The following is a 23,198-nucleotide window of genomic DNA, read 5'->3' as shown; positions in this document are numbered from 1 at the left end:
GACAAAAGTGGTAAGTACTCCCTCCGTAAACCAGGAAAGAAGACAGAGATTGGGATGTCTGCCTCCTCTACCAGAACATCCGGAGCAGGGTCAAAACCATGTCTCCACTGTCGAAAGTGGGCTCATGCTGCTCGGATGGTCAATGGACTCATGGCGATGAGCTTGGCCGCCATCTCGGAGGTCTCAAACTCGATCTGATAGTAGCCTCGTCCGAGTATTTGTACGTCCAAGATCTTGCCCACCTCTGCGAGAAGGAGGGCCTGGAGAAGGTCACACAACTCTCCTCTGCTGGGTCGGGTGCCGAGAATCTTGCAGATGACAGAAGTCACCTGCAAGCGCTCTACCTCTGCGGCTAGGCTCGCTTGCTCTGTCGGTGAAAGAGCAAGTCGAATGGTGGGCTCAGCGGGGTCGGGCGAGGGGGCTTCGGAAGAGTCCCTTTGTGGCAGAGCTGGAGCCCTCATCTGTGTCTACTGCTGTGTCGGAGAAGCGGATAGAGTAATTTCGCTGCAAAAAACCGTGACGAGCACTATCCTGCCAGTGCAGGCTTTCCCTTGTTGTGCTTCATCTCTTGGGAGAGAGCAATCGCTACCGCCTTGTTGAGATCTGCGGGGTCAAAGAACTTGATATATTCGTCCAACCCAAAAAGGAAAGCCTATTTGCGCTCATCATCCGAGTTGCGTAATTGGGTGCCGAGTTGCAAAACACGGTTAGAAAAAGATATGACTGGCATACCATTCTGCCTGAGATTGCGTCAATCCTCTTTCAACCGCGCTAGGTATTGTGGTGGCATAAACCGCGCCTTGAGCTTGTCTTGGAAGTCGGCCCAATTGAAGGAAAGGGGCGGGTCTTCGTCGGCTTCCTCTAGGTGCGCGGCCAACTGTGCCTCTTGCCATGCGCAGTACCAATTAATGGCATCACTGGCAAGGTACATGGTCGCCGTCAAAACCTTGCTATTTGCTTGTCTTCTTAGTTGTCACAAAATAAGCATTAAATTGATGCAACCAGGAATCAATAACAATAGCATCCTTCTTACCATCATAGTTACTGAAAGTCAACTTCTCGGTGACGGTGTTGTTGGAGTCCAAATCTCGGCTTGCGCCACTTGATGAACCACCAACATCTTTGGCCGGCTCGGGTTTTGAGGTGAGAACCTGTCGGACCAACTCTTGCATGCATAGGTCTCTCTGCATCTCACGCTCCGCCTCCAAGGCCACTCGTCTTTCTTCGGCCGCCAAGCGCGCTTGCTCACGCTCAAGCTCAATAGTGGCTTGTCTTGCTTCGGCCGCCAAGCGTGCTTGGTCACGCTCACTCTCAATAGCTGCCTGTCTCGCTTCGGCCACCAAGCACGCTTGATCCCGCTCACGCTCCAAAGCTGCCTTTCTTTCTGCTTTTCTTTCTTTTTGTTCGTTGTCCGCCAAGCGCACTTGTTCACGCTCGCGAATCATCCGTTCCTCTGAGGATGCTTGTCTTTCTTGGCGCTCGCGCTCCAAGGTAACGCGTTGCGCTTCTCGGTTTGCCATCATGTCCATCATCGACTTGACCAAAGCCTCCATAGGATTTGGTGCAATCCTTGGCGTAGATGGGGAAGGAGGAGGGTCAGAAAAACCTCCTTGGTGGTGAGATTCTTCTTCGCTACTTTCATGTCCATCACCTCCATGCGAAGTATCCATTTCGCTTCGGGTGATGACCATACACTGAAGTCGTGGGTTCTTAAGTTCACGAGGAACTTGGGTTCTTGCGTGTCTCGGGTCTTGAGTTCTTGAGGTTCTTCTTTAGCTTGCAATCTGTGTTAGAGAAGGATCTTCTCTTCACCCGAATTCTGCTCTTTTCTGCGGGCGCACCCCTTGGCGGCCTTGCGCTCACACCAAGGTTGCTTTTTCCCAACTCACGTCTATTGGCCGGCTGCTAAGTGCACGGTCTACTCTCGATGAGTGAAAAGAGGTACAAGGGGAGGCTGGACAAGCCCTTCTTTCTTGGTTTTCCTGTCACTCTTCAAAAACACGATTAGGAATTGACACGCCCTACAGAACTTGGGTTACGTGCGACCGCAACAAGCAAATTTTTTTTTGTGGTTCTTTCCTTGAGTGATACAGAACACTGCCAAAGCTCTAATACCAATGTAAGGTGCAGCGGAAGTGAACGTTGAACTTTGCTCAAGATGAGTGCTCCGAATTGTGCTCAAGGTTCCTTTTACTTGCGGAAGGGAGAGCCTTCCGTTCCTTTAATGAGAGAGTGCAAGTGATCACAAACAAAGTGGATAAACACTGTGAATGAAGGTGCTGAGACTGAGAGAGAGAGAGAAAGAGAAGAATACGACACTAGGAAAGTTGTCAAACCCTCCTCCAAGGGCCCCTCTCTCGATGGCGAGAGAGGTCTATGCTATTGATTGCACAAATCTGGTACAAGATGTTGATGCAAGTCGTGAGGCTATGATGCAATGTCGAAGTCGACGATGCTGACGATGCTAGGGTTGAAAACGGAATGCTGTGAGTCGGTCCTTGTCGCACCAAGTTGGTGCTGATCTGCGTACTTGATGGCTTGATGAAAAACACTGCTCTTAGGGCTGAGAAAACGCTGCTAATGCCTTGCAAAAACGCTGATGTAGACCATTGAATTTGCTGCTAATTTTGGCTAAAAGTGCTGGACCAATGGGGGCTGAAAAACGTTGGCTAATGGCTGCAAAACATTGTCCCAGAGGCTGAAAAACGCTATTGATGCAGGCTGAAAATCACTGTCTAATGAGGCTGAAAAGCGTTGTACTTCAGGCTGAAAATGCTGGATTCCAATGCTGAAAATGTTGGGGGTTCTGTGGAGGGATCTTGCTTGAGAAGCTCTCCAGAGGGTCTGCTGGACTGGGTGCCTGTGCTCTCCTTCCTCCTCCTGCCAGATTGCACAAGCGCTAGGTTTTCTTTTATACTTGCTTAGTTCAATTGCTCTACCGAGTTCTCAACAAAAGTCACTTAAAAATAATAAGTGAAAAATGACTAAGATAGGGAAGATAGGTTTTGTGCATTGGAAAATGCTCCTGATGGATTCTGATGGTAATGATGATGATCGTGCTGTGTGCAACCAGAGGATATGCATCTACTCTAAGTGCTTGGGCATGTACGGTCTGCGAATAGACTCACAAAAGTGCGAGAACAATTCCTAAGCTAGGCTAAACCCTTGTCATGAAGTAGCTTGTCCACATGCACATAGGGTTAGATGTACACATGACATTGACCCACTGTGGTGTGGTCTTAAACACCATAACCTTGGTTTTTCCCATGTTATTAGACAATCCTCTATCATGGGAAATGTATACAAAGCATCTTAATGACGTTGCATCTCTTCCAAGGAGTCAAAATTCAACACAATATCATCAACATAAAACAATAGTGGGATCCATTTCTTGCGACCGTGCTCCTCTATCACCATCCCTCTCAATGTAGTTAGCAACTTCATCCACATACATGCCGAATAGTGTAGGAGATAGCGGGCTACCTCATTTCACCCCGATAGTGGATTGAACCAAATGAGAAATCCCCTCTAGAGTGTGTACATGCCCCACTACTCTCTTGTATAGAGCCACGATCCCCCAAATCAACTCTATGGGTCCCCTATCTCTTGCGGTCTGCACATCAATCTAGCTCTGGGTGTTGTATCAAAGGCTTTGCGGAAATCCACAAAGAAACAATAGAGCCGTCTCCCAGGTGATCTTCCTTTCTCAATAATGGTTCTGAGTGTCAGAAATATGATCAAGAGTAGAGAAACCTCTCTTGAAACCCGCTTGTCTTGCTGCTTGTACTTCCTCTCTCTCTGTCCATCTACTCAACTGCTGCTCAAGGATTGTACAACCGTGCCAATGTGTGTCCAATCATGATAGTGCGGTAGCTCCGAGGCTCCATAGGGTCCCTTGACTTGAAGATAGGTACGATAGTAGACAAACTCCAAGTATCAAGTAGGCCTTCGCACATGGCACGGTTGAACATCACTGTTAGAATCTCTGCAAGAAGATCTCTGGCATGTATAAAATGCTCTACTACTAGGTGTTGGGGTAAAGCCCCATGTGGCCAGTTAGGCCAAGTGCCCGGCCACTATACTTATTCATCATGTACATTATAGAATAAGGGGGCTCACATATTGTGAGTGAGTTTTAGCTCCTGCAAACACAAGGTCTCCTCTTCTCCTCTGTTCTCCATTGCTGGTGCACACACTCACACACGCTCCCGCCCTGCCCGTGCACTTCAACTGATATCAGAGCTCAGGGATTGGGAGCACCATTGGAGCTCAACGAGGAAGCAGATAGAGAAGCAACAAAAACTGCAACACGTTTTTGCAGATTTGTTTTGAGCTATCAAAACGTCTTCATTCAAACCGATTCCCGCCATTCGTGACCGATTTTTCGTCCTCTAACTTTGCAAAAGAAAGTTTTCTTAAAATCTTTACCAATTTTGAGATATGTCACTTAGACTGCCTGCACGTCTAGGGTACACAGCTACAGAGTTTTATAAATCTGTTTCAACCTATAAAAACATCACATTTCAGGTCCATACCCGCAATTCCCAATCGTTTTTGCGTGGTCTACAAATTTGCAGAAAGAAGTTTCTACAAATTCTGAACGTTTTGGGAGATATGGGTTGATTGGCTGTAGGGTATTCAGAAAGTTGAAGATTATGTATGCCTAATGTGGTGATTTGCTACATTCGGAGAGCTCGGATTGAGCTTCGTCAGTCTCTTGTTTGCGCATTGATGTTTTGTTTTTAGTGAGAAGAGAGTGTGGGTTGAGATTTTTAACAAATTTATGCGCATACATTGAGAACACTTTGTGGATGTAAGCATTCTTGTGGACTCTCAGGTTGGAGAGTGGATTCATCACAGGTTATGAGCATTGACTTATGCGATTGAGCAGATTTCGGAAAGTGTGGTGCACGGATTTGCAAGTAGTTTTAGCATGATTGTGAGTTGATTTGGATGCTCATTTGATACACATTCAGTACATGCTTGATGCTCGTTTATATTGCCATGTGGATGCACATGATGTGCGCTTTTCGGCGGATGAGATTCTTCGCCTTGCAATGGCATATGTGGACTGATTTTCAACTGTTTTGAGCATCAATTTATGCTATATTTTGGTTGGTTTGCATACAAGTTCATGCTAATATATGCCTCGCTTGTAGACTCCGGTTGATGCACTTTGTGTTTCGGACTAAAGGATTGTTTTTCAAGTTTAGGGAGTTGAGACTTTGGTGCAACTCATGTATGCTTGAGTGCAGATTTTGCGCATGATTTGCTCATGGTTTTGTGCATGTTTATGGCATGTATGGCTATTATGGTTAAATAGCCAAATATTGTCGAAACTCTGCCGGATTTTTCTTGCGAGATGGTTTGCAATCGTGTTTTGATTGCATTTGACACTCAATGATTGCTTTGCCATAGTGTTTTGGCATCGCATTGTGAGAGTGTTTGCTCACCAGATTACGTCATTTGACATATATGTGGTAATCTCTTCACGAGGGAGATTGTTGATGATAGTTTCATCGGTTATCACATAGTGCTCTTGGATTAGTGCGGGTTTTGCTCATTTTGTTTCGTTACATTGGTCACCATATTTGTTGATACTTCTCTCAGACAGCTTATACCAGCTTATGTTGTATTTTGACAGTACTTGGTGTATGAGTTAGCCAGGATTTGGCTATTGTCAGTTGATCGATTTGTGCTTGGTCTTGTCACAAGTTATTGCCATGGATTTGGCATGTACATCATTGTTAGGGTTTGTGCTTTTCCATACAAAGTTTGATGGTTCAAACTTTGAGCATTGGAAAGCAGGTATGCATGATGTCTTGACTTGGTTGGGCCAAGTGTTGCTAGGCCAAAGTCTATGACTGACAATGAATGGGAGGACTTGGATGAGCTTGCACGTTCAATGATCATGTTACACCTTGGTGAGTCTGTCTATTGCATTGGTTTGGATGCATATACAGCTAGAGAGTGATGGCAAAGATTGTGCAATGCTTTTGGCACAAATGAGTCTAGAGAGATGCCTACAGTCAAAGGACGATTTTGCAGACATAGAGATGTTGTGTTTTGGCATTGTGGTTATACAAGGCATGTACGTAGGCGTTGTTTTCGGTGGATGAGACAACGCAGGAGATAGCACAAGAGGGGATGCTATCACTTTGGATGATGTGGGAGCAGATGTAGCGTATGTGGCTACGCATGACGGACATGTCTCCTTTGCTTCCATGTTTACTCTTGACTTTCTTATGTCGGTTTTTGACGACACATTATGTGAGTGCTAAATTTCATGTCACATTGAGTCGTGAGCGGTTTAGCACATATACTAGTGGTATGCTTGGACGTGTGTATCTAGTTGATGATTCGGTGCATGACATAGTTGGTGCAGGAGATGTCAGACTATTGTTGCTGAGTGGTGCATCATACGTGTTGCGAAATGTATGCCATGTGTCAAGTTTAACGTAGAGCTTGATCTCTGTGGGTCAGTTACGAGACAGCGGATGCCAGGTAGTGCTGGATGAGCACAATTTCAGATTGCATCATGGTCAGCTAGTCATAGTGAGAGGTGCTAGTGTTGGTACGATTCATGCGAGTACATCACGTACTAGAGGGCACAGTCTTTGTGAGTACGCAGCCATGGAGAGAGACGAGGCATATCTCCTTTGCGGATAGGTTGCATGATGCTCCGGTTTGTGAGCATGTTGAGCCAGTTGTGTAGCAGGGCATGTCATTCGTGGATATGATGACAGATATGGATGGCTTGAGTACTGAGGATTCGGCCGTGACTCAATCATTCATGGATATGCTTAGGCCAGAGGCTGATTTGTATGAGTTAGAGCTAGGCATTGCTCTTATCACACAGGGTTTAGGACAGATAGATGCTCTTGGTGCGCATGTGACATGTGATGGACACGAGGATGGATTCCAAGGATCGGAGTTCGGGTGTCAGGGTGATTTTGATAAGTGGAGTTCTCGGCCAGATTTGATTGAGATGGTCAAATTGGCAGATATTGCTAGGATTGCATCGGCATTCGGGAGTCTCATGTACGAGATACTCATCTCGAGACCCGAGATTGCATTTGCCGTAGGTGCATTTGCAGTGGGAGCAGTTAGTCATGCAGTGATTGACGTTGGGCTTGAGCATAGGGGCACTTTGCAGTGTATGGTGAGATACCTGCAGGATGTGTGCGGATTTGGTGAGGAGTATGGTGTCGATTGCTCTATACTTTCTCTACGATTATAGCTGGATGCACACAGATTCAGTGAGCCAGTGGGCGTTGGCTGAGGTCATACTTGTGATGGCCTTGTACAGATTTTGTACGGTTTTCTTTTCTCTCATGGCCACATTGGCCTTTACATGGGAGATTGTTGGGGTAAAGCCCTATGTGACCGGCTAGGCCAGGTGCCTGCCCACTATACTTATTCATCATGTACATAATAGAATAAGGGGACTCACATATTGTGAGTGAGTTTTAGCCCCTACAAACACAAGGTCTCTTCTCCTCTCTTCTCCGTTGCTGCACACACTCACACACGCTCCCACTTGCGCACTTCAACTTGAGCAGCCATGGAGAAGAGAGGAGACCTTGTGTTTGCAGGGGCTAAAACTCACTCTCTACATGTGATCCCGCTTATTCTATTATGTATATGATGAATAAGTATAGTGGACGGCCACCTGGCCTAACCGGCCACATGGGGCTTTACCCCAACACTAGGCCATCATGATCATATACTCTCCTAGTCCTCATCCTGTCAATGGCCTTCTTTACCATCTTGGTGGTAAAGAAAGCACGTGTGTGTGGGCATGGCTCTGACGGATCTGGAAGAGGTGACAGCCTGAGACTGTGTAGAGAGATGATGCATATTGACCCCAAACCTCCGTAGTAGTGATGACCGGTGGGGGAAAATACCCTATGGAAGAATCGCCATGGCTCCGCCTGAATCCCAGCTCAAAAACAACTGGTATAAATCTTGCTCTAATCGAGCTAGAAACGCCCTCTTCTTTTGTCGCACTAAACGCCGAGAAGCAATCCGTGATTGTTTGTGAGTGATGACTCCTAGAAGTACCTCCCTCCACTCATTTATATCGGGTATGCTCTTAGGACGTCATCGGTGCCCAAGCTCAGTGTGTGGGTATGTCTATGTTGCTACATCATGCAATGTCTCTGTCAATATATAAGTGAGCTCCTCTAGAGGTCTCCCCGGATCCTCTATGCATAAGCGTTTGTAGATACCATCTATGTAGATAGAATCAGTCTCTGAAGTAAAAGTGTATGGGGTATGCGTAGATGGTTGTGCCAGTCGGGGGCTGTCCTGAACTGGAATGATACGGTATATGTGAGGAGGGCATTATGTACAACTACCTCGATAGACCTGGGCCCGATTGTAAAGTCCTATATAGAGGGTATAAAACTGGGTTGAGCCAAAACATAATCCACTGTGCTAGCCCCATGTCTATGAGGAAAACAAATGAACCTACTCGATGCTGGAAATCTCTATAGGCCATCTTGAATGGCTAGTCCATGTGTAGTCCCCATATTTGTTAGCTATCCCACATACTCAGTGTGCTCCTCATCTTGTGAACACCTAGCCAATCCCATATCATTGACATCCAATTTTCTCAACATCTCCTCGGAGGTATCGTAGACAACTGTCTGAGACTAGCCCATCCTAGCATCAAAGTCTCCGAGAAGAATGGCATCTACATCCCTAGAGAACTCCCTTATGTCCTCATCCAATATCATGTAGGTCGATTGTCCCTTGGGCGATGCATAATGAGATGTCTTGGAGGCAAACTAGCATATTGCAATGTAGAGTGGCGTGCTCGTCTCCACTCTCACTTTGACCAACATATATCTGGCCTGCTCATCTCTCCAAACAATACAAATAAGGGGCTGAAGCTCCTCCCTGAATAGGACTGCCACACCTCTTGACCCACGTCCTCTATGCGCTGATTGCACATCTTGCCTACAAGTAGTCTCCCAATGGTATCCCATCACTCAAGGTGAGCACATATTGGTACCTTGTTCTACAAACACTCTTGTGCAATGATGACGTTAGTGGGGATATCTTAGTATTTAGTCAATAATATGCATGATGAAGCTGATGATTATATTGACTTGTGGATGACTACCATGAGTCTATACCTTGCACTTTCCTTTAGAGGTGACTCTGGGCTTATCCAAGATTCATCTAGGTACGTACATTGTTCTGCATCTGTCGGTTTATTACAGATTTTGAGCTTTCTTAAACAAGCCTTAGTGAAGAAGGGAGATAGGCATACCATTTGACATTTGCATGTAAAGCATTGTAATCTTCTTTGTCTTTTTGGGTTATAAATGGGTGCTTTCATTTAAGAATCTCATATGAGTTCCTTTTCATTTGATTTTTATTAGAATGCCAACGTAAACCTTCACATTGTTTTTTTCAAATAAAAAGCAATATTAAATTTTGGTAAAAGATTTGTCATCATTTTGTGTCTTTCCTTAGATTACTTGCAGATTTTGAATTTCTAGCCTAAAATAAAGATTCTATGGGTTTCTCACAGGTTCAAACAATAGTAATGCTGACTCTGTGATGCTGAATGTTGAGTTGAGTTCAATATCAGAAAATGATGCATCTCTGGAAGAAGTTGCTGCAAAGGGCAATATGTCCGCACCTGCTCTTGCACGCGACTTTGGTCTTGTTGTACCTCAAGACACCCCTTCCTTACTAATTGGAGCACTCAAGCAGAAGGTTATGGATGACATATCCAATCATTCCCGCCAACCGACGGCTGATGAGGTACTTCCGGGTAGTAGTTTCACCAAATTTGATCGAAAGAGAGTACAATATGCGGAAAAAACCTTGCGAGATGCATGCATGGAGTTATATCGAGGGCTTGGATATTTGAGAAGGTTCAGGTTGGGAATTCTCACTCTTTTGATGAACCCAAGTTTCTCTATCTTGTTTAGACATCCACATGCTGATCATCAAAATATCTTCATATAGTATAGCTTCAATGAGGTTGCTTTTTAACATTTATGTTGTCTATGGTGCACCATGTTATAGTGGTTACTTGCTCGCTTGGATGTGCGGCACTTTGTTATGAGTTTTGAATTGCTTTTAGAAGATATACCCATTTTTGTCCCCCTCATCATCTTGGCTGGACTGTAGCAATTTCATCATAGAGTGATGATGCTTGATATAGTTGATAGATTACACAGTGGGAGGGCCCAGAACCATGGTGGCTTTACAACACAACATTTTTTGTGTTTATGCTAAGAGATTCCTATATTGCCAACTCCTACCATGAGGGAAAATATAGAAAGTGAAGAGACTCCCCCAAAATGTATGAAACAAACAAAACAATGACTACATCACAAATCACAAAATAGGAGGTAGAAAGATTGAAACTGGTGTCTTGTAATGCTAGTGAAGGCTGTGCTCCACCGCGAAGAAAGGTCCTTGCCACAGACTATGTCGATGCCTCTCAATCGTTTCAGAGCTGCCCCAGATGCTACCATACTGCCCTCTGAGTGAGTGGATCAACTCGAGCAAAGCTTAAATAGTCACTGTTAGTGACTCGGGCAATCTCTCAAAAACTCGGTAATTTCGAGCCCTCCATATAGACCAGAGACCAAGAGTGTTGATCAGCTCTTGCTGTGTCGAGATATCAGCCTTAGCCCACTGCTGAGGCCATCCCGCCCAAGGCCTAATAGCCTGGCGAGGCTCGGTATCCTAGCCAAGCGCCAGCGTACCAGAGAGGGCTGACTATGCTGCTGCCCCCCAAATTGACAGTCAGAAAAAGAACATTTCTTACGTGGAAAAGATACTTATGATGTTGTTTTGGCCCACATATTGAGTTAGACCATGTGTGAGGTTTTCTGTTGAATTGGACAGAAAACCCTATTGTCCCAAAAAGTGGAGATCCCCCATTGTTCCTAGTAATTATCACACTATCATGATTGACCATTATTTGTCAAAATTATGGATCTACCTTGGATCATGAGTGGAGCTGTTGGGCTAAGAGGTATCGGCAAAGAGCGATGGGACAGGCTTGTTTCAAGAGGGGATTCTTCACCATGGATTATATACTCACTATGCGAAGCTTGATTGAGGAGAGATGTGCTCTATGAAGGAGACTATATTGCCACTTATGAGAGTTATGAGGAGGCTGCAAGATATTGGTATGCTTGAGGAGATGCAATTGGGAATATACATACTCTGAATCAGTGGAAGGAAGAGTGTGTTCGACCCTAAGCCCATTCTTTGTGCAAATGGATTCTATGAATACTTGTTAGGACAATTCTCTTCCTAAGCAGAGTGACTGGCTCAAGTTTTTGAACGTGTGAGCATTGCTGGTGCCAAGTTTAGGGATGCTACATTTAAGAATCATGATGAATAACGCTGGCCACATCATAAACTCCCAGATTTGTGAGAGTATTATGTAGCGCTCACAATCTTTGAAGTTCTAAACCATCCACTAGTGCTTCATGAGTTCTTGATAGTGATTTGATGTTAGAGCCTGCCAACATACGTGCTAATGACTCAGACATTTGCCGAAAATGCAATTTTGTGTGCTATATGCATTTGCATCTATCAAGTGCTTCTTTTCCAGCTTGTCTGTAAACTGCATCATCGGAGCCTACCAACATGTGGTTATTATTCATTCTTTCTATGAGCGTGTAGCTATGTTCATTGGTGTCGTCAATTGTTCTCATCTATTTCTATTCTTTTGCAATTGAGGCAGTGAACACAGTTTTTGTTTTCACTTTGCAGCTCTTTGAATGTCACAGCTTTTTCAAAGATTTTAAAAAAATATGACAAGGTAAATTCTTTTGGTGGCCTTTCTTAGCCTATAAAATGGGGCAGCAAGAATCAGTGTAGTGACAACCTTAAATAGCATCTATGTTTCTTGTAGATTTAGAATTAGCTTCATCTCTATTTTATGCTGCACAGAAAACTGGCCGAGACGCTTCAGTTGTGTACATGAAAGTGGTGGAGGATGCATATTTTCACTCTTCTGACAAGGTAATCTACATGGCTGCTTTCAAAACTTCTATGCTTGTCTTTAGAGTGGCTGTAATTAACAGTTTATCTAACTTTTCTAATCATCGGGAACTAGGTCTTGAAAATGATGGATGGTTTGGAAAAGATATTCATCGAAATATTCACAGATGGTAACCACAAGAGGGCCATGGCTTTGTTGAGGCCTGTGCCAAAATCAGCTTCACACAAAGTGACCTTTTTCCTTGGTAAGAAGTCTGTGACAGGAAAGTTGAGACTGGTGCAATTTTAAAAAATAATTCCTTCATGTATTCATTCAAATATTCAGAATTCATCCTTGAATCATGCTGGCAAGCTGTCAAAATAACTTGTCATCATCATCTTTCTCAGTTCCATAATGTTCAGTTCTAGAAAACACTTCATTGGTGACCGTGGGGGGTCCACCTCAAAATAGCACGTGACAACAATACAAAGAGTTACAACAATACATCTACAAGAGGGGTTTAGAAATAAATGTTCTCAAAAAATTTAGAGGTTTATGAAACAGAGGGTCTTTTAGTTCATGGTGAACTGTGTGTATAGAGGGGTTCTATAAATACATGTTGATGCATGTGGTGTAGGTATTTTTGAAAGGTGGACCCCCGGGTGGATGACTTAACATTGCATATATTACATGTAGCTTTTACATCCTATTGTATCTTTTGCATGTCTGTACTCTTCCTCTTTTGCCTACTACAAACCAGCACAATATACTCGTGCATTTCTCTGATGTGATCTGGGACTTTGTATTCATGTATGTGTCCCTTATCAGCATAACTGTTATTCTATGATATATGCAGGTCTATTCACAGGATTCTCGCTCGCTTGTCTTGTGGCTTTCTTTGCTCTGCTTGATTTAAAGTGGATTCAGGCTACCGATAACTCTTTACAAAATGCAAAGAATTTGTACCTGAGTGCTATATATCCCTTATTCAGGTAAGTGTCATCTTGTGCAAGCTAAACGGCATGACAACCTCATGAGCAGTGCATTGAAATGCATCTTATCAGTAAAAGAAGTAGAGATTGGCCCAGTCTATCATTAATACATATGACAGCTACAGTCCACAAGCTCAAAAGCATGAAATAATTGACCTCAGAAGCACTGCCACTCTTGATATCTAGCTTGTACTAATTACCAACATGTCATTTATCTTTGCAGCATAATGGCCTTGGTGCTGCTACACCTATGCTTATACGCTTGGAACCTTTACTCATGGCGGGAGAAACGAGTTAATTATGCCTTTATTTTTGGACTTCCACCTGGATTGGAGATAAAGTATAGAGAACTCCTAATAATAGCCATGGGTCTTGCAACATTAGTCACAGCAACTCTACTAGTTCATTTCATGATTTATACTGATGTGACATCAAATTTACTGACTGCTATCATGCCTTTTTCTATTTTGGTGGTATGTTTCACCTCAGTGGGCTGCAACATGCCTCTTATTCGTTAGGACTTGCTCATTGTTTTGTGTGATGCTTTGAAAACAAGCATAAGAAATCTTCAAGAATTTATGAAGGCGTGCCTAGAAAGAAAAGTCATGTTCAATAAATAAAGAATAGTATATCTAAGGGCTGTGTGTGTGTGTGAGTGTGTGTGTGTGTGTGTGTGTGTGTGAGAGAGAGAGAGAGAGAGAGAGAGAGAGAGAGAGAGAGAGAGAGATGAAATGAAATGTTATATTAACGTCTTCAAAAGGCCAAAATGACCTATGAGACCAATCTGTTACAAAATAGTGAATTGGATGCCATGCTTGGGTACAAAAGAACTAGAACAAAGATACTACTACTAGAATCCATCCTCATCTGCACTCTCGATGTCGAGAGTATGGATCGAATCCTCTGCTGTAGTTAGTCTCTGTCGATGTTGTGTAGTCCCTCCTCAATCGTGGCCGTCTGGATCTCCGTAGCTCCAGTGCTCGGTCGATGAGAGTGCCAGTAGTGGTCGAATGAGTGTGGGCTGAGATCTGCAGCGATGGCTGCTCCTCTGGCTGTCCCATATCTAGTGCAAAGAAATCTGTTATTTGTCTCTGGGATTGTCTCTCTCTAGCTCTCCCCAATAAAGTGTTTCTATATCTGTGTAACTCAAGTAGATATAGCCCAAGACATCTCTGATCCTCATAACTTATGACCCTAGAGAAAGGACTAAACCCCTCTGTGAATAAGCAATGGAAACGGCCCCGTATCTCATAGTACATTGTGCAATGACATATGTAATGTAGCTCTGTCTCTGGTTCTAGCTGGCATAAGCGGCATATCCTGCTGACTGCTGGTATCCCTCTGAAACTACCAGTTTCAATCTCCAGCTGATGTGAGGATGTGCGTATCTGACCAATGGCACATCGCAAACCATGAGATATATGTGTGTCCATATAGCTGGGTCAAATCACAAACACGTCTCCTGTGAGGTGGAGAAGATGGTCTCTATAGAAAGCCATCTTCGTGCCCAACTCCTGTGGCGGCTCTATCTATGTCCTCCTAGTATCTCGCTGGATCAGGTCTCGACGAATGAGTGTAGTAATCTCCACTCGTGTAAGAGACATCGAGGGTGCCTGAAGAGAGTACTGGAAAGGGGGTAGCTTGTCCTTGGTGAAGCCATGCGTCTAAAACCATGATGTCATCTATGCATACGAGCATGAAGTGTCCCCCTGAAGAGATAATTGTCTGGAAGACTCAAGGGCCAGTCTAGCACATCTGTCTCTCGTGGTATCCCACAAGTTGTGCACAAAGGAGACTGATCTGGTAAGCGCCTCAATTTCCATGGGAGGGGTAGCTAGCTTTGCTCGAATGATAGCGTGGGGTACAAAGTTTGACTCCGATCAATCGAGAGATCATAGATACCAAGGCCTCTCTATACGTCTCCAACCATCCTGGCCTAGAGAAGGTCCCCATATCTTCACCCCATACAACATAGCTGAGGCTACTAAAGTATCAAAGAGCCATAACTTTGTTCGAGGTTCTTGGAACTGAACATGTAAACACATCCTCTCCAAGCTTCCCAAATCTGCATAATCTCTAGTCAGTCTAGTCTCTGCTGCTCTTCCCAAAGAAACCCTCGGCCCAGTGAAGACAACCCCAAGATAAGTGTATGCATCTGTATACTCTACAATCTCCTGACCATATGTGAAAGTCGGTGCTGATCTCTTGATCCACTGTGGTGTGGTGTTAAACACCATAACCTTGGTTTACAGACAATCCACTATCCTCTACAAAACTATGTAGTGCATCCAACTGTCGTTGCATACACCTCTGGTGAGTCAGAGATCAACACAATATCATCAACATATAACAATGGGATCCACGTCCCTATCAGCTGGGCACCTCTATCACCCTCTCTGTCAATGTAATAAGACACCTCATCAACATACATACTAAATAGAGTAGGAGACAATGGGCAACCCTGTTTCACCCCAATGGTGGAGTGAACTAAATCAGATATCCCCTCCGGGGTGCGTACATGTCCCATTATTGATCTGTATAGAGCCATAATCCCCCAAATCAACACTATGGGTATCCCCCATCTCCTACAGTCTGCGCATCAATCGAGCTCTCGGTACCATGTCAAATGCTTTGCGGAAATCCACAAAGCTACAATAAATCCGTCTTCCATGTGACCTGTCCTCCTCAATGATGGCTCTGAGTGTCAGCGTATGATCAAGAGTGGAGAAACCCCTCTTGAAACCGGCCCGGCCCTTTGCCCGTACACCCTCACCCTCTGCCCAATTACTCAATTGCTGCTCAAGAATGGATGCATACAACCCTGCCTGTGCCCAACCATATGAGAGAGAGAGAGAGAGAGAGAGAGAGAGAGAGAGAGAGAGAGAGAGAGAGAGAGAGAGAGAGAGATGAAATGAAATGAAATGTTATATTAACGTCTTCAAGAGGCCAGAGTGACCTATGAGACCAAAAATTTACAATTGGTGAATCTGATATAATGTTGAGTACAGAAAGTACAAAGAGTTGAAAAAAATGAAGCTGAAACGAAATAGGCGGGGAAGGGTGATGGGGTGAGGGATGATATAATGGGTTAGCTGATGGATACACATCACTATTGACACAAATGCAAATGAGATACAAATCATCGGAGGTAGGCGGGTCAAGCTCAGACGAGATCCCTCATTGATCGCTGCTGAATCTCCTCAATATCCTCCGTGGTCGATACTTTGATCTGTTGTCTCGCATGTCGAGCTAGGATGAGCTGAATCCTCTGCTGCCACCTCCATCGATGATGCGAGGCCCCCCGTGGTCGTGGGCGCCTAGATCTGCCTAGCTCAATGGCTCGGTCAATCAGCGCACCTCTGGTGTAAGTGGGATTTGAGATCTGTTGTGATGAATGCTCCTCTGGCTGTCCCCTACCTGGTATAAAGAAGTCTGTGATCTGTCTCTGAGACTCTCTCTCCCTTGATGTCCTCAGCAAGCTCTCTCTATATCTGCGCAGCCTAGTAGAAACAATCCAAGACATCTCTGATCGTCGTATTTCATGACTAGAAAATGGTCCAAAACCTTCTCTGAACAGATAGTGGAAGTGGCCTTGTATCTCATAGTACACCGAAAAGTGACGTGTAGCGTAGCTTTGCCTCTAGCTCTAGGCGACATAAATCACATATCCTAGCCTCTGCTGGCACCCCTCGAATTTGCCAGTCTCAATCTGAAGCTAATGTGAGGATGTGCGTATCTGCCCAATAGCACACGGTATCCCATGAGATAAGTGTGTCCATGTATGCAGGCCTAATCACAAAACCGTCCTCCGTGAGTTGGAGAAGATGCTCTCTATAGAAATCCATCTTTGTGCCCAACTCCCATGATGGCTGTATCCATGTGCTCCTGGTATCTACCTGAATCAGATCCTGACGTGTGAGTCTGGTGATCTTTGTCCGTGTGAAAGATAGGGAGGGTGCATCCAAGGAGTATTGAAATGGAGACGATCTATCCATGCTGAAACCATGTGATTGAAACCATGAAGTCATCTGCCCATACCAACATGCTGTGTCACCCTGCTGTGAGCGTATCTGTCTCTGGGGAGGTCCCATACATTGGGTATATAGGATATTGATCTAGTCAATAGGGTGGTTTGGCTAGCTTGGCTAGCTCGGCTCGGCGGATAATCTCATGTGGCACTGAGGCCTTAGCCCGAATCATCCGAGAAATCATAGAGATCAAAGGCCTCTCTATACATCTTCATCCATCCGTGTTGCCAGATCTCCCTTGGTGGTCTACTGAGGCTCCCCATATCTAAACTCCATAAAGCATAGCTGAAGCCACTAGTGTCAAAAAGCAAGAGCTTTGTTTGCTTTGCTCTCCTCAACTGAAACACGAGTCCACTGAAGACTACCCCAAGATAGGTATACGTGAATGTGGGTGATGACCTTCTGACCCACTGTGATGTGGTGTTGAACACCATAACCTTGCCAACAATGTAGTGAATATGCTCAGATAACCCCTTGGGAGTACGAATCTACCCCATGATTGTCCTGTATAAAGCCATGACTGCCTAGGTCAGTTATGTGGGTACTCCCATCTTCTGTAGTCTTTGCATCAGTCAAGCTCCGAGAACCATATCAAATGCTTTGCATCAGTCGAGCTCTGTGAACCTGTAGCAGAGGTAATGTGTTGTGCTCTCTACAGTGGTTGCTCCTCAATGCAATGTAGACAACACCGGATGGGGGGTTTGAAGCCCCCCCCTCTATTGTCAGAGAGGTATTTGCTTTAGATTGCACAAAGTCTGGTACAATGCTTCTAGATGCTGTGGTACTTGATGACGACGAGGATGATTTCGACAACGACGATGATGAAGGCTGATGGCTGAAAATGGAAACGCTAGGTTTTGATGCTGTGGATTTGCTACTGTTGCAAGGCAAGGGCTGATCTGCTACCGCCAAGGCAGGGGCTGAGAATGCAAAAATGCTATCTGCTTAGGGCTGAAAACAGAAAATGCTAGATGATCTGCTGCGATAGAAAGTCTGTGGCGAGGTTTTTCTACCGGATGGGTGTGGTACGGCGAGGCTAGGGCTGATCTGAAAACGTTGGTTTAATGGGCTGAAAACGCAGGTCTTGCTGATGCAAAATGCTAGCCTTACTTCTGGAACAAAACTCTAGGAAGCGTGAGGTGCTGGTGACTGGTGAACCTCCTTGTGTTCCTTGCTTCCTCTGCCTCTTGCTAACGCCCTAGCCTTGCTTATAGAGATAACAGAAATTGGGTCGAGTAGCCATCATGATGCCTCACGAATCTAGAATTAATAAAGTCACTTAATAATTAAATGACTTATTAGGGGTGTTTCATAGACAGTCACCGAAATGGGTTCCTATGGTGGAAAATGCTCATGCTATGGGTTGTGCAATCAGAGAGTATGCAGCTACTCTCAGTGTTTGGACATGCACGGCCCGCGTACATGATCACAAGGGTGTCAGAACACTTCCTACGCTACCTAAACCCTAGAAGTAGGAACAGCTTTTCCACATGCACAGGGTTAGATGTACACGTGACTTCCCTCCCTTTTCAAGGTGAGCTATTGGTTCCGAGCTGTATGGCGTCCGTAGAGTCCGCCAACAACTCCTGGGATCTTGCGAAGTACACTTCGTCGGCCCACTTTGCTGCGTGGGTCATGTGATACTTGAACTTCATGAAAATTTGCAATGCTTGTTTCATGTGGGCTGCGCCGAGAGCGACATAGAATGATCTGTTGCGTCTCCAATGCTCCAATCTCGTTTATGGTTGTGGGTCCACCTTCTTCAAGAATCTCCATTGCAGAATATCCTTGAAACCACTTAAAACACAAAACCATAAACATATCCATTCCATGTAGAATGACTGGAAAATGACTATTCTTCTCAAATGACTGTGCATGCAATGCAGATGAACAAAGTGACCGAGTGTCAAACCGTTCACCAAATACATGCCAAAAGTGTGATCTAATATTGACTTTTCGACCTAAACGTATGAACTGTAGCAAGTCACAACAGAAATACTAGTGCTTGATGGACAATCGTCCTCGTGCTTTTTCTGTGATTGTGTGATGCCAAGGAATGAACATGCAAAAGTGACTGACACAACAGACAATCGCGAGACATTGCGAATTCCTTGAAAGCAAATTTTCTTTCTTTAGTGATTTGCGTACATCCGTGCTCATTCGTGAGGGAATCATGTGCATCGTGCAATACGGCATACCTGTGAAAAGGGAACAGACAAGGCGGTGTCGAAAATACAAGAGACCATCACAAATGAGAAACTTAGCCAATGCGTACTAACTAATCCTGCAAAGACAAAATACTTTCTGAATGGGTTCTTTGGACCTCGACTCAAGAGCCAAGATCAGTCTTGCGTGACTGATCATATCTGCAATGAGGTTAGCTTTACTAGGCACAGAATCATCCAAACCACCAAACTGCTCACAAGACTGGAACCATCTGGCTAGACGACCATTCAAAGGTGTACTCGATACAGACCGGAGAAACTTGAAGACTTGATGATCCTTACGAACAATCACAGTGCTATCATGCACAAAATGCGTGTCATGCTTCGGAGAAGACATGACAACAAGAGTTCTTTTCATGCAATGACTCATGCTTTTCTAGACTATGGAACTGTGTACTGAGAGAAAAAATTATACTACGTGTTTTATTCTCTTTCAAAACATGAAAGTGAGAGACTAATGGCAAAGATGGAATGGTTTCGTCACAGTGAAGGACCATGGGAGGTGCTCTTTCAACTGTGAGAGGGAGAGAGTGAGTGTTTTCTTTCCAATCAATGCGTGGATTATAACCTTTAAGCGACTTGATGTCAAAAATAAAATCATATCCTTTGAGAGGGGAAACCACAAATCTAGGACGAAAACCGACATTTTGAACTAACATTGTCACATGAGCACATTCATGCGTAAAACAAGAGTGCATGCTAGGAGAAAAACCAGAGATCACAATGGGATCTACGGGAAGAGCTTCTAAACGTGCACTCTTCACAAGAGAGTCACTAATCACATCATGCATACTACCCGAATCAAACAAGATCACAATGCGTGTACTATTCACATGACCATAACACTGCATGAAAGACTCATCAACATGATCATGAGAAACTTCGGACACATTAGTGTTCTCATTGAGTGAATTCACAGATGATGTGGATTCAGTGGGTTCTTTAGGTGCTTTCTGAGGACAATCTCATTTAATGTGACCTTAATAAAGTGTGACACTCAAAACATCTTCCGTCCTTTTGGTATTCGGTGCATTCTTCAAAACTTAGCCTACTGCTACGATTCCTTGTTGAGCAAACATTTGATCAGGTGTTAACTTAGGGCTGAAAATGTGTCTGCTGTAGAAAACATCAGGAGATCTACAAACGCCAGGCTAATCTGCAAGTGGCAAAACGGTGGGGCTGATCTGCACTTGATGAAAACGCCAGGCTGATTCGGATGGCTGAAAACGCTTGGTCTTCTTGCCGGTCTTGCTGAGAAGGTGAACTTCAGAGGCTATCTGTTGCTTCTTTTTCCAAAAAGTGCTAGCGCTAGGTTTTCTTATATACTTGCTTGATCAAATTACCCTACCCAGTTTCCCAACTGTCACTTATTAATAATAAGTGAAAAATGGCTAAAAATGGGGAAAATAGGTTTTCTGCACTATAAAATACTCCTGATGGAATCTGATGGTATTGTTGATGATCATGCTGTGTGTAACCAGAGGATATGCATTTACTCTAAATTCCTGGACATGCACGGTCTGCGAACAGACTCACAAAAGTGCCTGGAAACTTCCTAACCCAAGCCAACTGAACCGTTGTCATGAAGTAGCTTGTCCACATGCACATAGGGTTAGATGTGCACGTGACATCTCCTTTTTAAAGTGAGGTACTGGTTCCGATCTGCATGGCTTCCTTGTAGGCTGCCAACAATCCGGGATAATCTTTGAAAAACTCTTTATCAACCCACACTGCCTCGTGGGTGTCTCGATCCTTGAACTTCAAAAAGTACTATCTCACTTGCTTCTTTGAACCATGGCGAAACGGATGCAACAACACTTGCTCCGGCTCCATGACTTCAGCTTCATCTATGATCCCCGGTTTTTCTTCTTCCGAAATGTCCTTTGGAGGTGTTTCCTTAAACATTTTCAACCAAGAAACATGGAAAACGTTGTGCATTGACCATGAGTTAGGCAATTGTAATTTCATTGAAACCTCATTTATCTTTTTAATGACAGGAAATGGACTATATATTTTAAAAGACAACTTTGGACACTTCTTTCTAACTTGCTTAAGACGTTGCTTCATGATTCTTAAATACACCCAATCCCCTTCCTTGATCGAAACATCCTGACGATGCTTATTAGCCTGCCATGAGTAAGACTCCCGAGCCTTGATTAGTCGAAGCTTCACACTCTCAGAAATCTCATCCAACGACTGACTTTCAGCATTGGCATCAGGCATTTGATTGACCGAGTGAGTCAAAAGTGACTGGAACGGACGGCCAAAAGCTCGCTCATACGGAGTTCGATCAATGGTAGAGGAAAAAGAGTCATTCAAAATAGCTTGAACCAATGGGAGATAGAGCTCCCAATGAGACTGTTGATCATGCACATATGACGTTAAAACATCAAAAGCCAACTGATTGTAAATCTCTGTTTGACCATCTGACTGTGGATGAAAAGCCGATGAAAAATTCAACTTATTGTCAAAATTTTCAAAGAGTACGCGCCAAAAATTGAAGGTGAACATCACATCCCTATCTGAAACAATCGATTTTGGCAAACCATAGAGGGGGTACCAATGCTTAATGAACAACCGTGCTACATCTTGTGCGGTGACTCTGGCCTTACAAGGAATCAACATGCAAAACTTGCTGAAATGATCAACAATTGTCAAACATTGAGTGTTCCTTGAATGCAAACTAGGTGGAAGATTAGTCACAAAATCCAAGGAAATATCTTGAAAAGCTCCATCGGGAATAGGTAGCGGAAGCAAGAGGCCTTGCTGCTTCCCTCGAGGATCTTTTACCTTTTGACAAATAGTGTACTGTGTGACATAAAGAAACACATCTTTTCGCATTTTAGGCCAATGAAAGAATCTTTCTATTTTTTTCAGAGTGGTGTTCATTCTCTTGCGTCCACCCGTGAGAGAGTCATGTGCATCATGCAATATGGTTGTCCTGAGAGAGGACAACACAGATAGACGTTGACGAAAATACAACAAACCATCACGAATGAGATAGTTAGTTGCTTGGTCCTTGGGAAGCAAGAGCTTGCAACCATTGCTTACCAAACTCGGAATCCGCATACTGGTTCTTCATGCTGTTGAAAGGTACACCTTGAAGAGAAACTGTGGACCCTGACGCAAGAACCAAGATCTGTCCTTTGTGACTTAACGCATCTGCAACAGGGTTAGCTTTTCCAGGCACATACTTAATCAAACCTCCAAAGTGCTCAAGAAACTGTGACCATCGTGCTTGGCGATCACTCTGATGTACACTAGGCATAGACTGAAGCCACTTGAGGGCTTGGTGATCTGTGCGAACTGTAAACTCTCTACCATAAAGAAAATGCTTCCAATGCTTAAGAGAGTGAATGACAGACAAAAGTTCTTTATCATAAACTGAATAGTTCTTTTCTGCAGTATTGAGCTTCCAACTAAGGAAAGCTACTGCACAATCATGCTTTTGAAGCACAACGCCTATGGATACATTTCTCTTGCATCCGTCCACACCTCAAAGGGGTCATCTCAAGAGCCAAGGATAAGACATGGTGCTTCTGTCACCGTAACCTTGAGAGTTGCGCAAACCTCAATGGCTGCCTCGGGTAATTCCACGCGCTGTCGGTGAGTCTTTATCCCTTTCAAAACATCAGTCATAGGTGCGGCAATGCGTAAAAAATTCTCTATGTGGGAACTATATGCTTGATATAAACCAAGAAAAGAAAGCACATCATATGCAGTTTTGGGCAGATCCTAATTACGTACCTGTTCCACCTTCGCGAGGTCTAGCTTGACGCCTTTTGCAGAAATGAGATAACCCAGATAAGTAACTTCATGAGAAAAAACTCAGATTTCTTAGTTGCAATGTATAACTGACACTCATCCAAATGGGCTAGTATCCTTTCTACATTCTTTTCATGTTGTTCCCACGATGTAGAAAAAATGAGAATACCATCAAGAAAGATGAACACACATACACCAACCATATCGCCGAAACGGCCTA

The 23,198-nt window shown here is 44.2% G+C and overlaps 1 protein-coding gene across 3 annotated transcripts in view; it reads left to right on the top strand.

Moving 5' to 3' along the window:
• Positions 1–23,198, top strand: part of LOC147448754 (phosphate transporter PHO1-3-like) — a 144,672-nt gene that overhangs the window by 51,113 nt on the left and 70,361 nt on the right. For all 3 annotated transcript variants that reach the window (XM_086521267.1, XM_086521264.1, XM_086521265.1), the window contains 6 exons: positions 9,545–9,899; positions 11,758–11,806; positions 11,938–12,009; positions 12,104–12,233; positions 12,825–12,960; positions 13,184–13,433. In XM_086521267.1, the coding sequence (XP_086377393.1) occupies positions 9,545–9,899; positions 11,758–11,806; positions 11,938–12,009; positions 12,104–12,233; positions 12,825–12,960; positions 13,184–13,433 (992 nt within the window). The remainder of the gene's footprint in view (positions 1–9,544; positions 9,900–11,757; positions 11,807–11,937; positions 12,010–12,103; positions 12,234–12,824; positions 12,961–13,183; positions 13,434–23,198) is intronic.

The sequence above is a fragment of the Adiantum capillus-veneris genome, chromosome 10 (assembly GCF_014529385.1).
Source record: "Adiantum capillus-veneris isolate H3 chromosome 10, ASM1452938v2, whole genome shotgun sequence".
Classification (NCBI taxonomy): Eukaryota; Viridiplantae; Streptophyta; class Polypodiopsida; order Polypodiales; family Pteridaceae; genus Adiantum; species Adiantum capillus-veneris.
Note: the sequence above shows the minus strand (reverse complement) of the source record. Positions and strands in the feature narration are given on the sequence as shown.